At 45.7% G+C, this 21,272-nt stretch overlaps 1 protein-coding gene across 1 annotated transcript in view; it reads right to left on the reverse strand.

Annotated features, from left to right (window-relative positions):
- BCO1 (beta-carotene oxygenase 1) overlaps positions 1-21,272 on the reverse strand; it is a 37,498-nt gene that overhangs the window by 13,810 nt on the left and 2,416 nt on the right. Inside the window, exons 2-7 of the mRNA XM_054710299.1 lie at positions 19,728-19,856; positions 13,918-14,047; positions 11,603-11,750; positions 9,638-9,789; positions 6,178-6,394; positions 3,104-3,361 (exon numbers count right to left, since the gene is read on the reverse strand). Of these exons, the coding sequence (XP_054566274.1) occupies positions 3,104-3,361; positions 6,178-6,394; positions 9,638-9,789; positions 11,603-11,750; positions 13,918-14,047; positions 19,728-19,856 (1,034 nt within the window). The remainder of the gene's footprint in view (positions 1-3,103; positions 3,362-6,177; positions 6,395-9,637; positions 9,790-11,602; positions 11,751-13,917; positions 14,048-19,727; positions 19,857-21,272) is intronic.

Below are 21,272 nucleotides of genomic sequence, written 5' to 3' on the forward strand. Positions count from 1 at the left end.
AGCCAGGACTGGAGTGGAGATCTGATGGGAAGAGAATGGGGTTGCAGGCAGAGGGACAGGGATGTGCAAAGGCCCCAGACTGAAGGGCATTAGAGAAAGAGTGGCATCGCCTGCAGTTCTTCCCTAATAAGCCTTTGGATGGGATGAAATCAGAGCTGCTGGATCTGGGCATAGAGGCCACGTGCTCCTGCTTGATTTCCAGATCACAATATGCAGGCGGGGCGACTTGAAAGTGAAGCAAGAAGACATTTTTTTAAGGGACAATAAATAGCAATTACAAAGCGTGGCCAGAGCTACCCTTCCCAGACTCACTCTTCTTTGCAAGTTTCAAAGCAGCAGATGGCTCACTCGGCGCCTTTTAAAAATACACATGCTAAACTTCTTAGCTTGGTTCCAAGGAAGCAAATCATTTTCGAGCGTGATAAAAGGTTATAAAATACTGTGGTGTGTGGGCAGTGGGAGGGAGTCTTTCCTCTCTGTCTTTCCCTGGACTGAGGTCGACATGAGATGGGGGCTGGGCCTCGTGATTTGCCACCTGTGAGCTTTGTGACACCCCCCCATTGCTTCCTGGAACCAGGAGCTTCGGTTTGAGGCCCTGCACTGAGGCCCTGCCCAGAGCAAGGGGCACAGAGGGTGGTGGCTCATGTGAAGATTATGTGGGACACAGCCAGTTCATTCAGTAGCCCCGGGGGTGGGGGGGAAGCTAATTCCTTTTTCTCTTCCAAGCTTTCTGACAGGTCAAGGAGCAAGTCCCAGTTAGGTGCCACTAAGTCTTTAACAGGTAATACATTTTAGAACTTTCTTATTAACAAAGACATTAAGTCTTGGCAAGCAACAACGTCTGGCTAGAGTGTAAGACCTCTGCTTTATTTCCATTTTTTTATGCTCATGATTACCTGCTATTTGCAGCAAGCAAGGCTGGCTTTCCATTGGGTAGTGATAAGTTTTCTTTCAACAGTGAGTGATTTAAACAAAAATGTGACTTGTAAATGTTAAATAGAGGTGATAGGAAATATGGTATAAATCATAACAGAGATATGCAGATGGAGAAATGCCGGAGAGACAGGAACAACAAACATACCTGGTGTTTAAAGGCAGGCCCTGCTCACTGGTTGGGAGATGCCTAACTCCGGCACTGAGGAGCCTGGCAGTGAGGGTGGGAGAGTTTTCCTGGGTGCTGTGGGAGTGTCCCCTACTCCTCAGGCCTGCAGAGCCCCAAGAGGCATCAGTGGGACCCATCGGGGGTTCTTTCCAGGAGTTACACCCCTTACCAGCCATGAGGATGGGTTTAGAGACAGGCAGGTACAGATAACAACCTTGGCTCTGCCATTCTGGGCTGTGTGGCCTTGGGCCATCTCTGAGCCTCAGCTTCTTCATCAATTAAATGAGTCTAATATAAGGACCTCTCCCACAAGTTGTTTGGATCATTAAGTGAGGTAAGGAAAATAAAACGCTTAGCAAAGTACCTGGCATATGGAGTGCAGTTAGTAAATATGAGCCATCAAAATTGAATTGAAATGAATTTGGCTTCATTTAAATTAATTAAGTCATGAAGTCAATGAGTTCTGGAGCCAGAAGCCTCTGTAGCCTCCAAACCAAGTCCAGAACTCTGGCAGCATGACCCTAATTAAGGCTAACATCTGATCTAGTGGTCATTTTTAATGCAAGAACAGTACCATTCAACAGCAGGGCACTGGGTAGGCAAACGGTGTTGAATCCCTGCCATAGGCTGTCAGGAAAATAGCAAAACGATGTTGTAGAAGAATATTTAATGTCGGGTGGAGGGGGAGAGTTCAACCAAAGGACCTGTATGCATGCATATAAGCCTATCCAACGGTTAAGTTCAACAGGGGATTGGGGCATGCGTGGGGAGAGGGGTGGGATGGGAATGGGGGGATGAGGACAAATATGTGACACCTTAATCAATAAAGAAATTAAAAAAAAAAGAATATTTAATGTCATGGAAAGATATTTAGATATACAAATAAGTGGGGAAAGAGGTACACAAAAGAGAATGTACACATTCAGCCATGTATGGACACATACTACAACACAGATGAACCTTGAAAACATGATGCTGAGTGAAAGAAGCCAGTCACAGAGAATCACCCCTGTATGATCCATTTCTATGAAATGCCGGAGAAATGCATCCTCAGAGACAGGAAGTAGAGTAGTGGTTGCCTAGGGCAGGGGGATAGAGGGATTTGGGAGGTGTTATTAAGGGGTATGAGATTTCTTCTGTGGGTAATAAAAACGTTTTAAAATTGATTGTGGTGGTAGTTGTACAACTCTGTGAATATACTAAATGCCATTAAATTATACAGTTTAAATGGGTGAAAATGGGTAAATTATATGGCATGTGAATTATATCTCAATAAAGCAATTAGCCCTAGCTGGTTTGGCTCAGTGGATAGAGTGTCAGCCTGTGGACTAAAGGGTCCCGGGTTCAATTCTGGTCAAAGGCACATGCCTGAATTTCAGGCTCAATCCCCATTGTGGGGCATACAGAAGGCAGCTGATCGATGATTCTCTCTCATCATGGATGTTTCTATCTCTCTCTCCCTCTCCCTTCCTCTCTGAAATCAATAAAAAATATATTTACAATAAACAAATAAATAAAGCAATTAAAAGTATGTACAGTGTGATTTCCTTTTGTAAAAGTAAATCACACTGTACATAATTTTAACCACTTGATTGCGATATATATATCAATATGTATATAGTATATATAACATACATATACTGTATACATATATCAATTATGTGCATATATATATATATATATATATGTATATATATATATCAATGTGTCTGTCTATATAGCTAGCTAACTATGGAAAGAGAGAAAGAGAGACTAGGAGAGACACTGACTTGGGGGGGGGCAATACAAATATATCTACAAGGGCTTTATTTCTTTCCTTTTTACTTAATCTATATTTTCTAGTTTCTACTATGACTATCTACTAACTATGGGGAAATAATGAAAACCTTTTTCTGTCTCTTTAAGAACAGCTCATTTTGGATTTCAATGTCAACCAACTCAGCTTCCTATCTGGTACTCACATTTTCCCAGGAATAAAACGGCCTTCCTTCAAGCCATTACCTTGTCCATGCAGAGGGGCACGGCGAACCTCTTGAGGGTGGGGGCAAGGACAATTCTGGAGTTCCCTTCGAAGCCTTCTTTCAGGTTGGCCAAGTAGAAGCACTGGTAGAGGCTGCTGTCCTCATAGGCGATGACGTCAAACAGAAGGCAGCCGTCCTCTTCGTAGGCGTTGACATGATGAAAGACCACCATAGGGTCCGTGTAAAACTTGGTGGACACAGGCTTCCCAGTCCTTTGGTTGACAATGTGAATGTAAGTCTGAAAGAAGAGGCACATCCAGTGGTCAGCTTCCTCTCTGCTGGCCCAGCGTGGTGGCATCAGGTACGGGACAAGACCCAGCCCTGCCATGTACTGGCTCATGCCCTGAGTGTTCCTTCCCCCTTCCGGCCTTGTGTCCCACTCCAGAGTGCCAGCCACGCAGAAGCACTGAGTATGTGGGGCTGTCACTTGCTGCATGTCTGGGATTATCTCTTTCCCACGGAGAGGAAGTTTGTGGGCCAGGGCTTCTGTGTCACTAGGACAGTGTTTGGGGGAGGCCCCGGGGGGTGCACTGTTTCCCCCTCCTTCACTTGGTTGTGATTCCAAGTGGGCGGCAACATGCCAGCTCCCTGGAAATGGCTGAGTTGGAGAGAACTGGCGAGGTGCCAGACCTTTAGGGCTTCCCAGGCTCCATCCACAGCCAGAGCCCCTAACACTCTGAAACCACACCTTCCCTTTGGGTCCCCTCTCCAACCTGCACCACAGAGCCTGCTACAGGGATGCGGTTGCCACAGCAACACCCCTGCCCTGGAGGGCTGAGTGACCTGGTTCTAGCTAAGGATCCCACATGGGTATCTGCTCATGAGGCCGCTGCACACACTCTGGGTGTCACGAGGCGGTGTCACCCTGGGTGGTAATTAGCCATATCTGTAGCCCCAGTTGCCTAATCCAAAGGGAGCGGGGTAGGGGGGTGGGGGTGGTGGTTATATCTTTTGGCAGCTCTGGCCCAATCACCCTCCTCCTGAAAAGGAGGGAGGGACCACTCCGGGCTGATCTTTCACCACCTCCTCCCTGCTTGTTTGCTTCTCTCTCACCTTCCTCAGAACCAAGATTTGAATGTTGGGCAGGGCGCAGAGGAGGAAAGCTTTGATGGCATGGTGGTGGGAGTCAGTAGGAGAGTGAGTACAGGGGTAATTACTTTAGGCCTTTTTCTGCCCTAGGATCCCAATCCCTGGGTCTTTCAGAAAGTTCTCTTCGAAACATATTCCAAAGCTCTCCCAGGGCTCTCAGCCTGCCCTCCAGAGCCGGGGGATCCCCAGGGGCCTCAGGGTGGAGGCAAAGAGGGCCCTGCAGCTCCTGCCAGTGGGATGCTCCTCAGGTGTTTGAGGATTTTTTATTTTTGGTATGAGCACCCTCTAAGGAAGCAGTCTTTATTTGCATTTTAAGAGAGTGAACACATAAATGAAAAACACTGCAGACAGGTTGACAAAAAGCTCAGCCCCTTTTTAATTGACATCCTGGGAGAAAGTCAGAGACGTGGAGAGACAGAACAATGGAATACACACAAGAGACTACCTATGGTTCACCCTGTGAGTAAACAATGTGGCCTAACTTCGCCATTCGCAAGAAGTGTTCGGGGATTTAACTGGCTCCCCTGCCGCCCCCTTGCCCCACTCATTCATTCCATAAATATTTATAGACAATTTCTCAGGAACTAGAGAGACACAATAAAACCAAGCCCCTGCTTTCCTGCAATTGATATTTCAGTTGGAGTGAGGTCGACAGCCCATGATCAAATATATCCTCTGTCAAGGATGATGAGTGCTACTGAGAAAAGTGAAGCAGGCCCAGGGATGGAGAAGCCTGGGGAAGGGTCTCTTATAGATAAGTTCACCAAGGAAGGCCTCGAGGTCAGAGGGCTGGAGCTAAGACCTAGAGCAGTTTCAGGAGGAAGCCATGCGGGGAAGAATATTTCAGGGGATAGAAAACCCAAAGGTGCTGAGGCAGGAATGTGTGTGGCTGGTTTGAGATACAGGAGGAGGTGGAGTGAGCAGGGAGCCACTGGTTGGGATGAGGTGTGAAGGGCTGTACAGGCCAAAGAGTGAGGCCTTTGGATCTTATTCCAAGGAATATGGAAAATAACTGGAAGGTCTTAGTAGAGGAGGGACCGCACCTAAGCCCTTTGTTCCTTTGAACACCTTACTCTCTTCCCCAAGAAGAGCGGATAGGCCTTAAAGAGGTGGGGGGGACACACACGTTTGTATATGTACATAAAGATGTGTGTGGTGCGTGGAAAGAGGAGCAGAAGGATGTCAAACAGATATGGTAGTTCTCTCTGGAAAGGGCAATGGTTGGGGGGAGGAGTAGGGACGATGTGGGAAGGGGACTGATAGGTTGGTTTCTATACTTCTATATTATTTGAATGACATGGAATCACTTGATATATTTCACAAGTAACAGCAGCAAAAAAATACATACATACACATGTACATGCAGACACACACATTTATACACATATACACATGTTAAGACATATATGCACACCATACCTACATGGACACACACACATGCATCCACACATACATACTTTGTGCACCCAGGTGTCCCTACATGGAAGGCGTTTCTGTTGTACCGTCTGGTGGAACCCTATCATTATGATGTCTGAACAATCTATGGCCCCCCTCCCCTGACATTACACAGCGGCTTCAGGGGTGCTGAAAAGGCCTTGTCAATGGACAGCGGAGGCTGAAGGAGCCCAGATATTGGTTAGGACTGAGGTCAGTGGGGACTGCCTTGGTTGATGAGGCTCCTTGTCCAAGGTCACACACCCTTTCAGGACAGTCTTCTCTACTGACTTATTGATATGGGGCCATAAAGGCCCGGCACCCTTGCCCCAACTCGGGACCTCTCTGAAGGACCACCCTAAGTTCAGAACTCTCTGGAAGGTTGGCTGATGCCTCCGGGGATGCTGTACGGTAGCTTACTTCCTCCTTTCCTAAGAAACCTCCTCCGTGCTGACCTCCGTCTCAGTGTCCAGGGACACCTCGCTCTGGCCGTCCTCATGTTGCGTGTCCTCAGGCCCAGCCAGGGCTTACCTTGTCCTCCCTGTGGAAAGCCAGGCAAGAAGCCCAGCTCACTCCCCGGATGTACGCAGTTGCCATCTTGAGAATATCCAACTTGAAGGGCTGCTCGAGAAAAATGATGTAGTTCTCGGTGACACCGAAGCTGTGGTAATAGCTCGGGGAGAGGAGGGAGCGGGAGGGGATGGAGCAGAGGACCTCCGTGTGCTGCAGGGGGCTCTTCCCCTTCGTCCTGTCTGGAGAAAAGCAAGCCTCAGGCACCAAGCAGGGTCTGGCTGCCCAGACCACAGCACCATCACCTGTAGCAGAGCCCCTCAAAGCGAGTAAAGCAGGTGAAGGGGTGCTGCCTAGCAGATGCGGGGCACAGGCCCACCCCACTCGGAGACCTGGTTCTGCAATCTGAAAACAGTGAACCACAGTCAGACCTCTGGGCCGGGGGTCCACAACCACAACCTGGGGTTTAACCCGCCTCCACCTGCTTTTGGATGAAGGTTTATTCGAAAGACAGCACGCTTCCTCCTTTATGCAGGGGCCACGGCTGCTTTTGCTTTTGAGCCACAGCAGCATTGCTGAGTAGTTGCAACAGAGACTACATGTCTGCAAAGCCTCAAATATTGACTCTCATAAATATTTACAGAAAAGGTTTGTCAGCCCCTGTTCTGGAGCAATGCTCTCAAACTCTGATGTGCATATGGATCAGCTGAGGAGCGTGATGAAACGTGGAGTTTGGCTCAGCAGGCGGGCTGGGCCTGAGGCTCCATTAAGCTGGCCCAGGGGAGGGGCCAGCTCCCAGGCTAATGCTTGGATATTTTGCTGAGGACCCTCATTTGACATTGTGAGTTAATAGAAAAAATATATTTTGGCGTCTGCCCCCAGGCCCTGGCACGGGGCTCCTAAAACCTGTGTAGTTTCCTAAGCATGAGGAACATCTCTTGTTCTAATGTTTGGTCTTTGACCCCGTCCATGACCCAGGGCTCCTGAAAGCTGTGTAAACTCCCAAGTGATAAGAGCATGAGAAGCACCTTTTGAGGTGACTCTGGGTGGGCTCCGGAATGGGGGCTGGTCACCAGAAAGGCCAAGTCATAATTACAGCTTGGAATTTTTCAACTCCATCCCTCATCCTCCAGAGAGGAGAGAGAGGCATCCATCATGCCTACCTAAGAAAGCCTCTATAAAATCCCAACAGTATGGGGTTCAAAGAGCTTCCAGGTAGGCAAACACATGCACACTGGGAGCCCGATGCACCCCAACTCCATGAGACAGGCATTCCTGAGCCCCAGAACCTCCCAGTGGAAGGTTCTGCATCTCTTCATCTATATATTCATGTGTATACTCTATTGTGGCCTTTAATAAAATGTCAAACGTGTTTCCCTGAGTTTTATGAGCTGCTCTAGCAAATTAATTAAAACCCGGCAGGGGGGACCCCTGATTTGTAGCCAAGTTGGACAGAAGCTGTAGATAACCTGGGGACCTACTGCTTGTGATTGGCATCTGAAGTGGGGTAGGAGCAGTCTTGTGGGACTGGGCCCTTAACCTATGGGGTTGTCATGATCAAGTAGACAACCCCATTAGGATTGAGTGAAATCATAGGACACCAGCGGGCATCACAGAATAACTGCTTGGTATGGGGAACCCCTCACCCCCAGCCAGGGTCCGAAGTGTTGTGAGTGTAGTGGAGTGTCAAAGTGAAGGAGACACAAAGGTGGGGAAACACGTTTTCCTAATACAGACATGTATTTCAGAGGGTTTCATGAATTTCTCTTGCCATTGCCCATTCTGAAACACTTGGGAGAGACTAAGTACCGATGGTGATGAGGGGCTTTTCCATATATTGTGACCATCAAGGCAGGCTGTATGATTCGCATTTTACAGATGGGAACCCAAGACTTGGTGGAATGATCTATATCATTATGGCCAAAGTTATAGGGTAAGCCAAGAAGACAGCCCTTAGCCTGGCTACCTCCTCTGCTATGTTTTAGGGGTCATAACATTCACAGCGTGAAGGAAGAGAAAAGTGAGATAATGGAGTAGTCCAAGTACCTCGCCCAGTGCCCAAACACGGAAGGTGCTCAGTACTTGTTCAGTTTTCTTATTCCTCTGCAAGCGTGAGTCACCCACTGGCCAAAAGGCCTCCCCTCCCAGGCCTGGGGCTGATTTCTAATGAGCTATCTGCAAGCGTCTCTCCCTTCCTTGTGGCCACCTGTGCACATTGTGAACAGCTGGCTGGTGGGAGGGAGGCTGTGGGTTGTGGGTTAGTTCTTTTTTACACAAAACAAATGAAGCACAAAGCAAACTGAAATGAAAAGCACCCTGGCCTGGCAGGCAGGAGATGGGCGTGATCCTAGGGAAGCCACCAGCAGGGAGCAGGCGCTCAGAGTAGCTGCTTGCTTGACGTTGCTGTAAGCTGTGACCGTGGGCATGTCACCTGATCCCCTGGGCCTCACAGTCCTCTGTAATATGAGGTGGTAAACTCAAATGCCTAGACCATCCCCAGGTCTGACATTCTAGGATTCTAAGCTAGACCCTAGATCCCTTTATTGGTTTAATTAATAGGAGTTCCATTTAACAAGAATACTCATTGTACCTTCTGACTTCAGGAGCTTGCTCACATCTGCCAGCAGAGCCTGGTAGCTTGCTTAGGAGGTCCTACAGGACTGTGGGGAGGGGGAGCAACAGGGAGCACAGATGGAAACCAGTTTTCCTAAACCAGGAGGTCAAGCCAAGCACCCTTATAGTTCTGCCCTATCTCCAGCCACCACGGGAGGCCTGGTCTCCTGGGTGAGGTGCCCGGGAGGGTCCTGGACAAAATAAGGCCATGAGCCCCACCTTCCTCCCCCTCAGGAATACGCAATCACAATTGGCCTGGGCTTCCCTCCAGGATCCCTGTGCTAAGTGGAGAAGGCCCAGAAGGCCTGCAGAGCAGGGTGGGGAACTGGAGTTGATCCCAGCAGGGCTGAGCTTCCTGAACAACCCTGGGAACCTGGCTTCAGGGGCTGGCATGAAAGTGGATGGCACAGCCCTGACATACAAAAGTTGGTCAGAAGACTGAAAAAATGACAGGGAAAGAGGGAGGGGAGGAAGGGAGGGAGGGAGGGGAGGAAGGGAGGGAGGGAGGGGAGGAAGGGAGGGAGGAAAGAAAGGGAAGTGGGTAGATGAGAAATATATGGATGGATGTGTGGATGATGAATGGGTGGATGTATGGGTGGATGAAGGATGAATAAATAAATAAATAAATAAATAAATAAATAAATAAGTGAGCTGTAAGCTACAGAAAAGGTTAGCATAGTAAAGGATTCACTTTGTCCGAAAGGAAGCCCAGCAACATCTCTCTTCTCCTAAAGAAGGGAAATGAGCTCATGGTCATCTGGACCATCTGGGAGGGAGAGTGTCAGATTGAGTCTGTGTCATGAACAAAAGTCAGAATTCTTCAGAGAGAGCCACCTGGTGTCCGTGCTTCTTGTATCCCCAGGACGACCTACCTGGTGCTGTGGCAGGGATCTTAAAGATCACATATTTTGTCTTCCCCTTGTCCACAATGGATGTGCCTATGTTGAGAACATTTCCAGCCGAATCATAATGAGGATGTGCTGTTGCCAGATTTATAGCCACATATTTACGATAATCAACCTGAAAAATATGACAGGCACCTGGCTTTAAAAAGGAGAGAAGTTGAAATCCTACGAATAGCTGACTGATTCTAGGTTCAAAGAGATGAAGGCTATTTCTGCACATTGTCTGATCTGAAAATAAGGCAGACTTCACCTTTCAAGAGGTTTATTCTTGTGAACTGATATAACCTCATGGGGGGGCCTCTACAGCAAATAGGTTGCAGGGGGTTAGTGAGCTGTGCGTTTTCTGTGGCAGTGTTTCAGATCCTGCTTCCTGGCCCTGTCGGGGGTCCTCAGAGTGAATACAGGACACCTCACCACAGAGAGCTCTAAGCAATGACCTGTGCAGAGAGGCAGCCATAGTGCTAATTTTGGCCACTGCTCTGTGTCATTCTGCCGAAGTCATTTAAACCATCTCCTTTTGCATTCCACAGAGGCAGAAATCTCCAGGCCTCTCTCATAGGATTATTCTGGGAATGGAGAGGTTACAAAAACATTTGTTCAGCCCTGGCCAGTGTGACGAAGTGTTAAGAGTGTCGGCCTGTGCACCAAAGGGTGGCAGGAGGCAACCAATCCATTTGTCTCTCTCACATCAATGTTTCTCTCTCTCTCCCTCCCTCCCTCCCTCCCTCCTTCCCCTCCCCATTCATTCTCTCTAAAAATCAATGGAAAAAATATCCTTGGGTGAGGAGTAACAAAAAAATACACACATAAGACAAAAAAAAAATTTGGTCAAAGTAAAATTCAACTAGCAAGCTCAATAATGGCCCACTCTGAACAAGCCACAACTGTAGAACAATGCAGCGGCCTGGGAACCTGCTGAATGCCCTTCCTCCCCACAGCACAACCCCCAGCTAAAAGTCAGGCAATATTCCGTTCAGGTAATACTCCGTTCTCTCCTAGTATTTCCTCTCTGCGATTTTGTGGAACTCGTACATCAGTTAGACCTATGCCACCTAGCTTAAAAAGAGCTGGATATAATTTCACAGCTAAGAAAAGCACTCCTTTTAACAGATCATTAAAATGTATGATAAAGTCAGCAAGGCTTGGAATGGCCAGCTGGAAAAAAATTGAAAGTGGGTCTATTGATTTTGACAAAAATGTTGGCTTGATTCTGCCCAGGAAAGGTATCTGCTTGGGCATTTATTTTTGTACTCTTGCTCTCTGCCTAATGCCTCCCTCTTCAGGTCAATACAAGGTAGGGCCACTGCGATTCCTGGGAGGTCCAGCATAGCCATTCACTTAGACACTCATTGAGTTACCACTCAGAGCCAAGAACTATGGACTCTATTAAAGGTTGAGTTGTGGTCTTCCAAAAAGATATGTTGAAGTCCTAACTCCTGGTACCTATATTTAGAAATGGGGTCTTTGTAGATGTAATCAAGTTAAAATGAAGTCATGCTAGGTCAGGGTGGCCTTCATCCAATGATCTATATCCTTAGAAGGGACTGGAGTGATGCATCCTATCTATCAGTAAAGGAACACCAGGGATTGCTGGTAACCACCAGGAACGGGAAGAGGCAAGGAATGATCCTCCCCTAGAGAACACTGTCCTTCAGAAAGAACATGGCCCAATGACACCTTGATTTCAGACTCTCAGCCCTCAGAACTGTGAGAGATCAAATTTCTATTGTTGTAAGCCACCTGGTTTGTGGAGCTTGCTATGGTAGCCCTAGGAATGAAAACAGCCACAAAAATGAAAAAACACAGGCCCAGCCCTAAAGATTAGAATCTAGTGTAAGTGCCACGAGTTCCTGCAGGCCACATGGCCTCCCCTTAAGGGGTTCCTGTCTTGAGTCAAAAACTGATGCTGATTGTAAATTCACTGATACCTTTTCCAGAGTTTCCAGAGTCTGTGGGTTGATTTTCCTGATGTAATTGGTCTCCGTGGTCGCATAGAAGTCTTCTCCACACTTCATGAAGTTAATCAGGCAGTTGTCTGTGAAATCTGGGATGGTGTGGGACAAGTAGGTAAAAGCTCTGGGGAAGAAAGCAAATCTATGAGTCAATGGCTGGGTCTACCCAGCGGGAAAATTCTGCTTGAGATGATTTTAGTTTTCCTAACACTTAAAAATGTACTACTTCAACTTAAGGAAGGAAAAGTGCTGGGTCCCAAAATGTCACTTGAGGACTCAGATATCAAGTGGCCAAAGGTACCACCATAATGAATAAACGAAGGAGTGACAATCAGCTGGACAACATGGCCACCAACTGAGCCCTCCTGGGCTCTCAAAAATCCAAAGGTCTCCCGCACCAAAACCAGAAAGAACTACTGGGTTATTCTGAAGATTTTTAAGAAGCCCTATAGAAACCATACATGTATCCATAATGGTTCCTAAAGACTAGCAAAACAACTAATCTTTTGGCAGGAATGTGAGTCCACACTGGTTACCTCAAATTTGTCCAGGAAATGAGTTTGGTGTGTTTTTTTGTGTGTGTTTTTTTTAAAGAAAGCAAACTAATTTTAAGATAAGAAGCCATAACTAATTTGATCAGAAGGCAAACTCAAGAAAGTTAAGGGGATAGAAAGAGACTTGACTTGGGGTGGAAAACATACTACATACAGATGATGTATTATAGAACTGTATACCTGAAACTTATATACTTTTATTCATCAACATCATCCCAATAAATTTAAAAAACAAAACAAAACAAAACAAAACAAAAACACCAAAAAAACAAAAAGGCAAATCCAAAGCAGGAAAAAGGATCCTAGATTCCTGTATTGGTTAGTGATCCCCCTACTGGCAAGTAATATAACAGCAAGGATGCCCCAAAGGTTTTATATTCATTCCCTCCCCTCCCCTTTTCTTTGCTTCCTCTTCCCCCACCTGTAAATGTGAGTTTGGAGCAATTCTGGAAAAGCAGAAACAATCATCCATCTCTGGGCCCCTCCACCCCTAACACATTTCATAATTCTTCTACATATAAAGAGTACCAGGAAGGGGATACTGACAGCAAGCCCGATTCCGTGGCCAACAATTTAATTATTAAATATATAATACATTCATATGCATCATAACCCAGATAATTTAAAATATATGCAACTAAAATATTCCCCTATCCTTTTCTCCCATTTGCCAGTTTCCCACCTCTTTTATGCATCTTTCCAGTTTCTTTTTGCATGTACAAGCAAAAATAAATCTATATTTCTTCCTGCCTTTTTACACAGAATATAGCATATTACATGCTCTTTAAATTTTTATTTATTGATTTCAGAGAAAGGAAGAGAGGGGGGAAGAAGGGAGGGGAGAGAGAGAAAAAAAAACACATCAATTTGTGGTTCCACTTATTTATGCATTCATTGGTTGATTCTTATATGTGCCCTGACCAGGGATCAAACCCACAAACTTGGAATATTGGATGACACTCTAATCAACCAAACAACCTGGCCAGGACTTATTTGCTATTTATATACCTTGATTTTTTTTTAACTTAATATATCGTAGAAATCCTCCCATTCGGTACATAGAAAACATCCTCTTTTTTACTTCTGCCTGGTACTTTTTTTGTTTTTTTGTAGTTTTACTGTTACTAATCTAACCATTCCTCTGTTGATGAACATTTGGGTTATTTTCAGTCCCTCATTATAACAAATGATGCAGCCATGAATAACCTTGTACGTTTGTCATTTCAGCAGGAACAAGTATGCCTGTGGACAGAAGGGAATGTGCATTTGCAATTTTTAAAAAAAAATATTTTATTGATTTTTTTACAGAAAGGAAGGGAGAGAGATAGAGAGTTAGAAACATCGATGAGAGAGAAACATCGATCAGCTGCCTCCTGCACACCCCCTACTGGGGATGTGCCTGCAACCAAGGTACATGCCCTTGACCGGAATCAAACCTGGGACCTTTCAGTCCACAGGCTGACGTTCTATCCACTGAGCCAAACCTGTATTTGCAATTTTGATAGATACTTCCAAATTGCTCTCCCACCAGCCATGTGGGAGAATACCTAACAATCTGTCAGATGCTCCTTGCCTCTCTTGCTGTCAGTGACCAAAATTTGCATAGCGAAGATAGGCCAAGGCCGGTCACGTGACACTTTCATCTCCCCTAAAGACCATTGTCAGACCAGTAAACACTGGTTGTTTTGACCATCAAGAATATCAGAAAGCATGACCAGATTAAAAATGGACAGTTACTTGGAAAATACGTTTTTGCTGGGGTCTGGATAGGCCATTGTTCCAAACTCTGACACCACAATCCTGTTTGCCTCCATATTGGCGTTGTAGGTGTCACTTCTCAGGTATCTGCTCCTGTAATAGACTTCGCCTGAAAGAGAAGAAGCAGAATCATCGCAGGCTGACACCTTCAATGGGCTTTCACATCAATTTCAGCTATTCCAGGGGTTTTACTGAGGGGTATTAGGGTGAGCAGGACAGGCATGAACTTTACACCTGAGGAGATTCAAGTCTCCACATGGATATGAATCCTTGCTCCATCATCTACCAGCCATGCACTTGACCTTGTGTCACATGCAGGCTTAGTCCCCTTCACTATGACATGAGGATCATGATACCTTTCTCACAGAATTACTGTGGCATTTAAGGCCTGTATAGCATATAGTAGGTGCTCAATAAAAGCTCTACTCTACATCTCAATACCTATGCTATTGAGATGTAGAGTAGAATGGGCAAGGCTTTGGGCCATTGTCACACATTGATAACTGATGGCTGCTAAAATTCTGGTTTGTCCAACAAAATCCTGGAGGCAGAAGGATCAGTTAGAGCTTGTGGAGGCTACACAGACTGGTCTTCAACTAAATGCTACACAGAACCTGCTCTAGGGACATCCTGGTCTCCCCTTGAGCTGGCCTGTTCTTTCCTGGCCTCTCTCTGAGAGTCACCACCCACAGGCACTGGCTAAGGTGCTGTGAGCCCTGTGGTGCTTTACTTAAAATGTTGAAATCTGTTTACTGGAAATGTAAACACCCAACCCAGGCGGCCCATTTCCTGTAAACAACCAGCCCCAGAGCACAGAGCACTTGGGGCCACAGGAAAATGTGTCTTTGGGATTGCTCAAGGCTGACATTAAAGAAGGAGTCACCCCCCACACCCACCCCCGCTCCTGGAAGAGTCCAATTAGCCACATTCCTTCTAAAGGAACACAAGTAAACAGTCTCCTGCTTGGAATCTTCTAGAATAAGTTCTGGTTTGGGGGTAAGGGAATGGCTATATATATATACAAACACATATACTTGTGTGTGTGTGTATATTACACACATGTTGGTAAGCTAACTTTCCAAAAGATATAACAATCTTTGGAGCTATAACAATTGAAAAAGCTTGGAAAGGCTAAATTCTCAAGATCTCTTTTGTCTGTAAATCTTGGCAACTCTGGCTCTTAGAATTCCCATGTTCCTCATGGGATAACTTTGACTCTTATAAGAAAACTAGAGGCCCAGTGCACGAAATTCGTGCATTGGTAGAGCCCCTAGCAGTCGCCCACGGGGTATGTGGAAGGTGGGGAGGGAGCCCCCTTGTCAAACTCCTGGTTGAGGGGACAATTTGCATATTAGGCTTTTATTATGTAGGATTATTGACTATAATGCTGAAAGAGACCTGGGTTCATGCATCTCTATGCCTGCTTTATAAAATGTCTTATTTTAAAACCATTTTAGACTCCTGCATACCTTCACCGGCTTCCCTTGCTCCACTCTGCCTCTTTCATTCAAATCTTTGTTTTTTTAAAGCATTATTTCCTCTGGCCTCTGCTGAAGGCCACAAGTCCTTTTTACGTCTTTTTGTTTTCTTGCTCCAAAGTCTTATTGGTTTGGCACTAACATAGGTTCTCCATGATGGCTGTATACTAGAATCGCCTGGTGCTTTTAAAAATTTCAAGAGTCTGAGCCCCACCTCACAACACCCTGATAAGCTTGTCCAAACGCACACAGCTAAGATGTGGTAGTGGTCAGATACAGGCTGGAGGTCTTCAGTGGAGGCTTTTTCAAACCTCTGTGTGCTCAGGGTCATCTGGGAAACGTCTTAGAAACATGTTAGAAACAGATGCTCTGGCCCTACTTTCAGGATTATGAATCTCTGAAGGTGGCGGTGGTGGTGGTGGTCGTGGTGTGTGTGTGTTTGCACCTTTAATTAGCATCCCAGGGGGTTCCAGTGCAGAAGGCTCACAAACCACCTTTTGAGAAATACTGACTTTGTGTTCTCTACAAATTCAAGAGCCCCATTTGCCCTGTGCATGCCCTCTTGAGTCCTATATAGTATATTTACCATTTTGGGTTTATATTTCCATTGTTAGACAATGGGGAGCCATTGAGAGTTCTCGGGGAGAGGAGATGAGGCCAGACTGTGCCACACCAACACTGACAATCTGGCAGGCTCGAGAGGACTGGGTTGGGGAGAGATGGTAGCTGGCAGAATAGGGTCATGGGGGGCAGAAGTGCATAATGATTGGGATTTGGGATTCTGGATTTAGAGAGTATTGGGTTTTTATCTGACCACCACATCTTAGCTGTGTGCATTTGGACAAGAATCTTGGCTTTCTGGCCTTAGACTCTCACTATACGGTAAAATCGGGATAATAACAATAGTACCTACTTCAGAAACTATAGTGAGGGCTGAGGTGTGAATGGGCATGAAGCATTTAGGCCAGTGGCCAGCAAGCACTTCCTGTAGTGAGTATTGAAGAGATGGGTGGAAAAGGATTGCTTCCTTCTACCAAAACAATCCTACTTCGTTTGTGTCATTTCAGCTCCATGCCCTTGACCGGAATCGAACCTGGGACCCTTGAGTCCGCAGGCCGACGCTATCCACTGAGCCAAACCGATTTCAGCTCCATGAAGAGTTTTAAAGTGCCCCTCTAGGCAAGAGCAGGACAAGGGAAGTAACTGGGTGTACTCTCCATACTTCCCAATTTCCATCCAGTTCCAGATTATGAATAAAACTGTCTTTCATGCTACTGTATTATATCTATTCTTTCTAATTGTTTAACTTTATTACTGTTGCACCATTTATACAATTATATCACTCCAATGAATCCAGGTGTATTTTGATGTCTTGACATCTTAAAATACCTTTTTGGCTGGGGAGAAGAGACTGTCCTCCCTAGACTAGCCAATTCTTAGAGGTAGCAATGGGCCCAGCATGTCTTTGATATGCAAACTAATTCAGAACCAGATGGAAGACAGGAGGCTCTATCTGGTTCTTACACCCCAGGAGCGAACATTCCTCTACCTTAACCATCCGAGGGCTAGGTGCCAGGCAGCTAAAGACAACCACCATAGCCCAAGTCCACTGAATCATTCACAATGAGCCAATCCTGCCCTGTCTTTCCCTTGAAACCCCAATAAAGGCTGTGGCCTAAGCATTTGCCCTGTCCCGTCTTCTGCCTCTTGGCCACCCTGGTGTTTTCCCATGTGGCCTTGCGTGATGTACTGTGCCTCCTGTCCCTAGGACCTGTAAGTATAATCACCTTTGTTTCCTGAGCCTCTGTGTCTCCTCTTGTGGTCACACCTGTATGACGATCTCATAAAAGGATACCAAATAACTTCTTACCTTTGACAATGAATTTTTAGTTTGAAAACCTACTAGGAGCTTTTAGAAATTCTAAACAGCATGGGATAACTTTGGTCATTTGCCTCCTATTTATCCCATGCTTCCATAAGACAGCCATGGCTCGGCCACTCTCTGCTGGTTCCCTTGACCCTGGGGGGTCTCTATGGAAGGATGCCAGAGCTACTGCTTGGTAAGCTGTGAAGGGGCCATTTAAGCAATCTGCTATTTCTCAGGTAGGGGTGTGCGTGGGGCGGGGGGGGGGGGGTGGGGGTGGGTGTGGGTGTGGGTGTATGTGTGTGTGTGAGAGAGGGGGATGGCTGCAAACTAAACTTCAGACAACACAAGCCTGACCTTGGAAAAGTCACTCAACCTCTCTAAAGTCTCCATTTCTGCACCTGCCAAGAGGGGACCAGAACACCTCCTACAGCATCAACATGAGCACCAGATATGGCCACAGAGGACCTGGCAGCCTGGTGAGGCAGAGCCTCACAGAAAGGAAGCGGCCTTTTATGCATCTCATCCAGCACAGCATTTATTTCCCCTGGAATCATTGGTGACTTCTGTCCAGAAAAGGAGGAGATTGTTAGAGCTTGGGGCTATCAGGAAATATGGAACCACCCTCTCTGCAGCTGAGTCTGAGTAAAATGTCTAAGTTTTTGCAAACAGAGCTCATGGTTTTCACACATAGTATCTCCATTCCTGAAACGTTTGAGCAAGTTGCTGGCATATAGTCAATAATTGCTTACTGGCTTGGAAGAAATAATAGTTATGCAAAAATAATAGTTAATGCTTATTTAGCACATATTATATGCTGGACATTATACAAAGCTCCTTACACATATTAATGCCTTTAAATTCCACAGCAACTCTATGAGATATGCTACTGCTATATCTCCATTTTGCTGATGGGAGACTGAGACACAGAGAGGGTCAGTAAGTTGGCCAAGATCACACAACATAGGTGCATGTTAGCTAGGATGGTGGAGCTGGGATTCAAACCCAGAAATAGTGATGATGGTTTTTAACCTACTGAGCATCTCCCAGGTGTCAGGCCCTTGCTAGTCATCTATACTTCTAAGCATCACAACTCTCCGGAAAGGACGATTATGCTCTTTTCACTGATGAGGCCAAGGGAGGTGAGTGACCACATATTGCCCAGGCTAAAATACAGGGTTAAAGAAAAAGGTCACCGAGCTAAAGTTCTTGAACATAAATGTGCCCACCATGTGCCCCTGAGCCTGTTAAAGCCTCATGCAAGCCATCCTGGACTTCTTGGAGAACTCAGCTCACGCTGCTGTGACATAAACCAGGCAGTGGCCAACAGCCAAGAGTTCACACTCCACTTTTTATTGTTGTTAATCCTCACCTGAGGATATTTTTCCATTGATTTTTAGAGAGAGTGGGAGAAGAAGAAACAGAGAGAGAGAAACATTGATGTGAGAAAGACACATTGATTGGTTGCCTACACACACGCTCTCCAACCAGGGCGGGGGATGGATCAAGCCTGCAACTGAGGTATGTGCCCTTAACGGGAATTGAACCTGGGACCCTGAAGTCTGTGGGTGGACACTGTATCTACTGAGCCAGCCAGCTAGGGTTACAATCCACTTCTTGAGCCAGTATCCTGAACTCAGAATTTCGCCTTATCTGTGGAACTCTCTATTTTCTGCCCTATATTCTGTGTCCACTCAGGGAGAGCTACTGAATGTATTACTTGAGTGACATGGCTTTCCTGAGCAATACATTCGACTTTGATCTTTTCAGCTCTGTCCTCCCCCTATTTTGATTTGATGCATGTTTGATTCCAAAGCCTGTAATCTTCTGCCTGTGGTTGCCCATCTTATTGAGAATACATATTATTTTGCAAGTTGAACTCTTTGAAAAAGAACTTTGGCCACCTTTCCAGGAAGGTTTATGCTTATGGTGGGCTGACTAATCACCTCCCCAAGATGTCCATGTCCTAGTCCCTGGAACTGTGAATATGTTACCTGACAGGGCAAAAGAGACTGCATATGTATAATTAAGGTAAGGATCTTGAGAGGGAGGATGATCCTGGATTATCTGATATGCTCAATGTCATCACAAAGGTCCTTATAAAAGGGAGATAAGAAGGTTAGAGTCAGAGAAGGATATGTGATTATAGAATCAGAGAGAGAGACAGACAGAGAAAGAGAGAGAGAGCTGGCTTTGAAGTGGGAGATGGGGCCACAAGCCAAGGAATGCTGGTAGCTTCTGAAGCTGGAAAAGGCAAGAAAATGGATTATCTCCTATAGCCCTGAAAAAATGCAGCCCTGCCAACACCTTGATTTTAGCCCAGTGAAATACCCATTTTAGACTCCCAACTTCCAGAACTATAGAAAATATTTAATTTGTATTATTTGTAGCTACTAAATTCATGGTCATTTGTTACAGTATATAGAAAACTAATATAGTGCTTTTACCATCTCTAATTGTGAAGCTGTGGAGCAAGGCTAGGCCATCAAACCAATGGTTGTATCTGGTCTCCCCCACAGTGTGCATCCCAGGCCCATTTCGAAGCAGTGTTCCCCGTAGCCAGGTTGGAATCTTGCCTGTTAAGAGAAAGAATGTTTAGTTTCCAGTTTCCATGTCTAAACCAAAAAGCTAGGAGAAATGGCCATGGAAAGGAACTGAGGCCATACCACTCACTACATCCATTCATTTGGATGACCTAGCAGTCATTTCCAGAAAGTGTATCATATGCCTGATGTGGTGCCAGCACTGAGGATACCAAGATGAATAGGCATCGCCCCTGTCCTTAAGTTGATCTCCATCCATTGAGAGACAGAGGTAGAAGAATGAACAGACAGTCCAAATAAACTGTGCTAAAGGCAATGCAAGATTCAGCCAGGGGGTGAGGGGAGTGCAGTAGGGTGAGGGCTGCTTTCTAGGGGAAGCAACTTGGATGAGACTTGAGGGAAAGTAGGCCTGAGGAAATAACATTTTAGAGCTGTGCAATCCAGTATGGTAACCTCCAGCCCCATGTGGCGATTAAACACTTAAAATGTGGCTAGTCCAAACTGAAATGTGTTGTTAAGTATAAAATATACACCGGGTTTCAGGGACTATGAAAAAATATAAAATGTTGCCGAAACCGGTTTAGCTCAGTGGATAGAGCATCGGCCTGTGGACTGAAAGGTCCCAGGTTCGATTCTGGTCAAGGGCATGTACCTTGGTTGCGGGCACATCCCCAGTAGGGGTTGTGCAAGAGGCAACTGATCGATGTTTCTCTTTCATCGATATTTCTAACTCTCTATCCCTCTCTCTGTAAAAAATCAATAAAATATATTTTTAAAAAAGAAAAAATATAAAATATTGTATTAGCAATTTTAAAAATATTGATTACATGTCAAACTGGTCATATTTTGGATATGTTTGGTGTGTAAAATAAAATGTACTACTAAAATTAATTTCACCTGTTTCTTTTTACTGTTTTGAATGTGGATATTAAATTTAAAATTACACATGTGGCATGCATTATATTTCTATTGGACAGCACTGCTTCAAAGATAGAGTGTTGAAGCAGATGATGTTGGTCCCCACCCACCTCCCTTGAGGGCTTTGTTCTCATCCAGGGAGCTGCTCTGCTCATGTGCTGGACAAGCTGGAAGCACCTTGGAGAGCTAATGTCCCCGGAGGCAGTTCTCACCCATCAATGGATGGGGAGTGGGGGTCAAATGCCACCACTTCCTTGCCCTGAGCTGGGACAATGTGAGGCAAGTGTTATACTATGCCCAGAGGATTCAGCTCTGATGGTTCCCAGTGGTCAGTGTCTTGACAATGCTCCTTTTTTTGGCTTCCCTCCCAGTATTTCTTGGAATCGAGTCCCACATAAACTACTTACACCTGAATGCTTGTCTCTGGAAGAACCCAAACCAGGAGATCAAAGACCAGTCCAAAGACCTGGAGATGTGCCAGCTGTTGAGTGAGATTGTGCTGTAATTTTTGAGTGAGAACATCATAAGTAT

This window comes from Eptesicus fuscus, chromosome 21, assembly GCF_027574615.1.
Source record: "Eptesicus fuscus isolate TK198812 chromosome 21, DD_ASM_mEF_20220401, whole genome shotgun sequence".
Taxonomy (NCBI): Eukaryota; Metazoa; Chordata; class Mammalia; order Chiroptera; family Vespertilionidae; genus Eptesicus; species Eptesicus fuscus.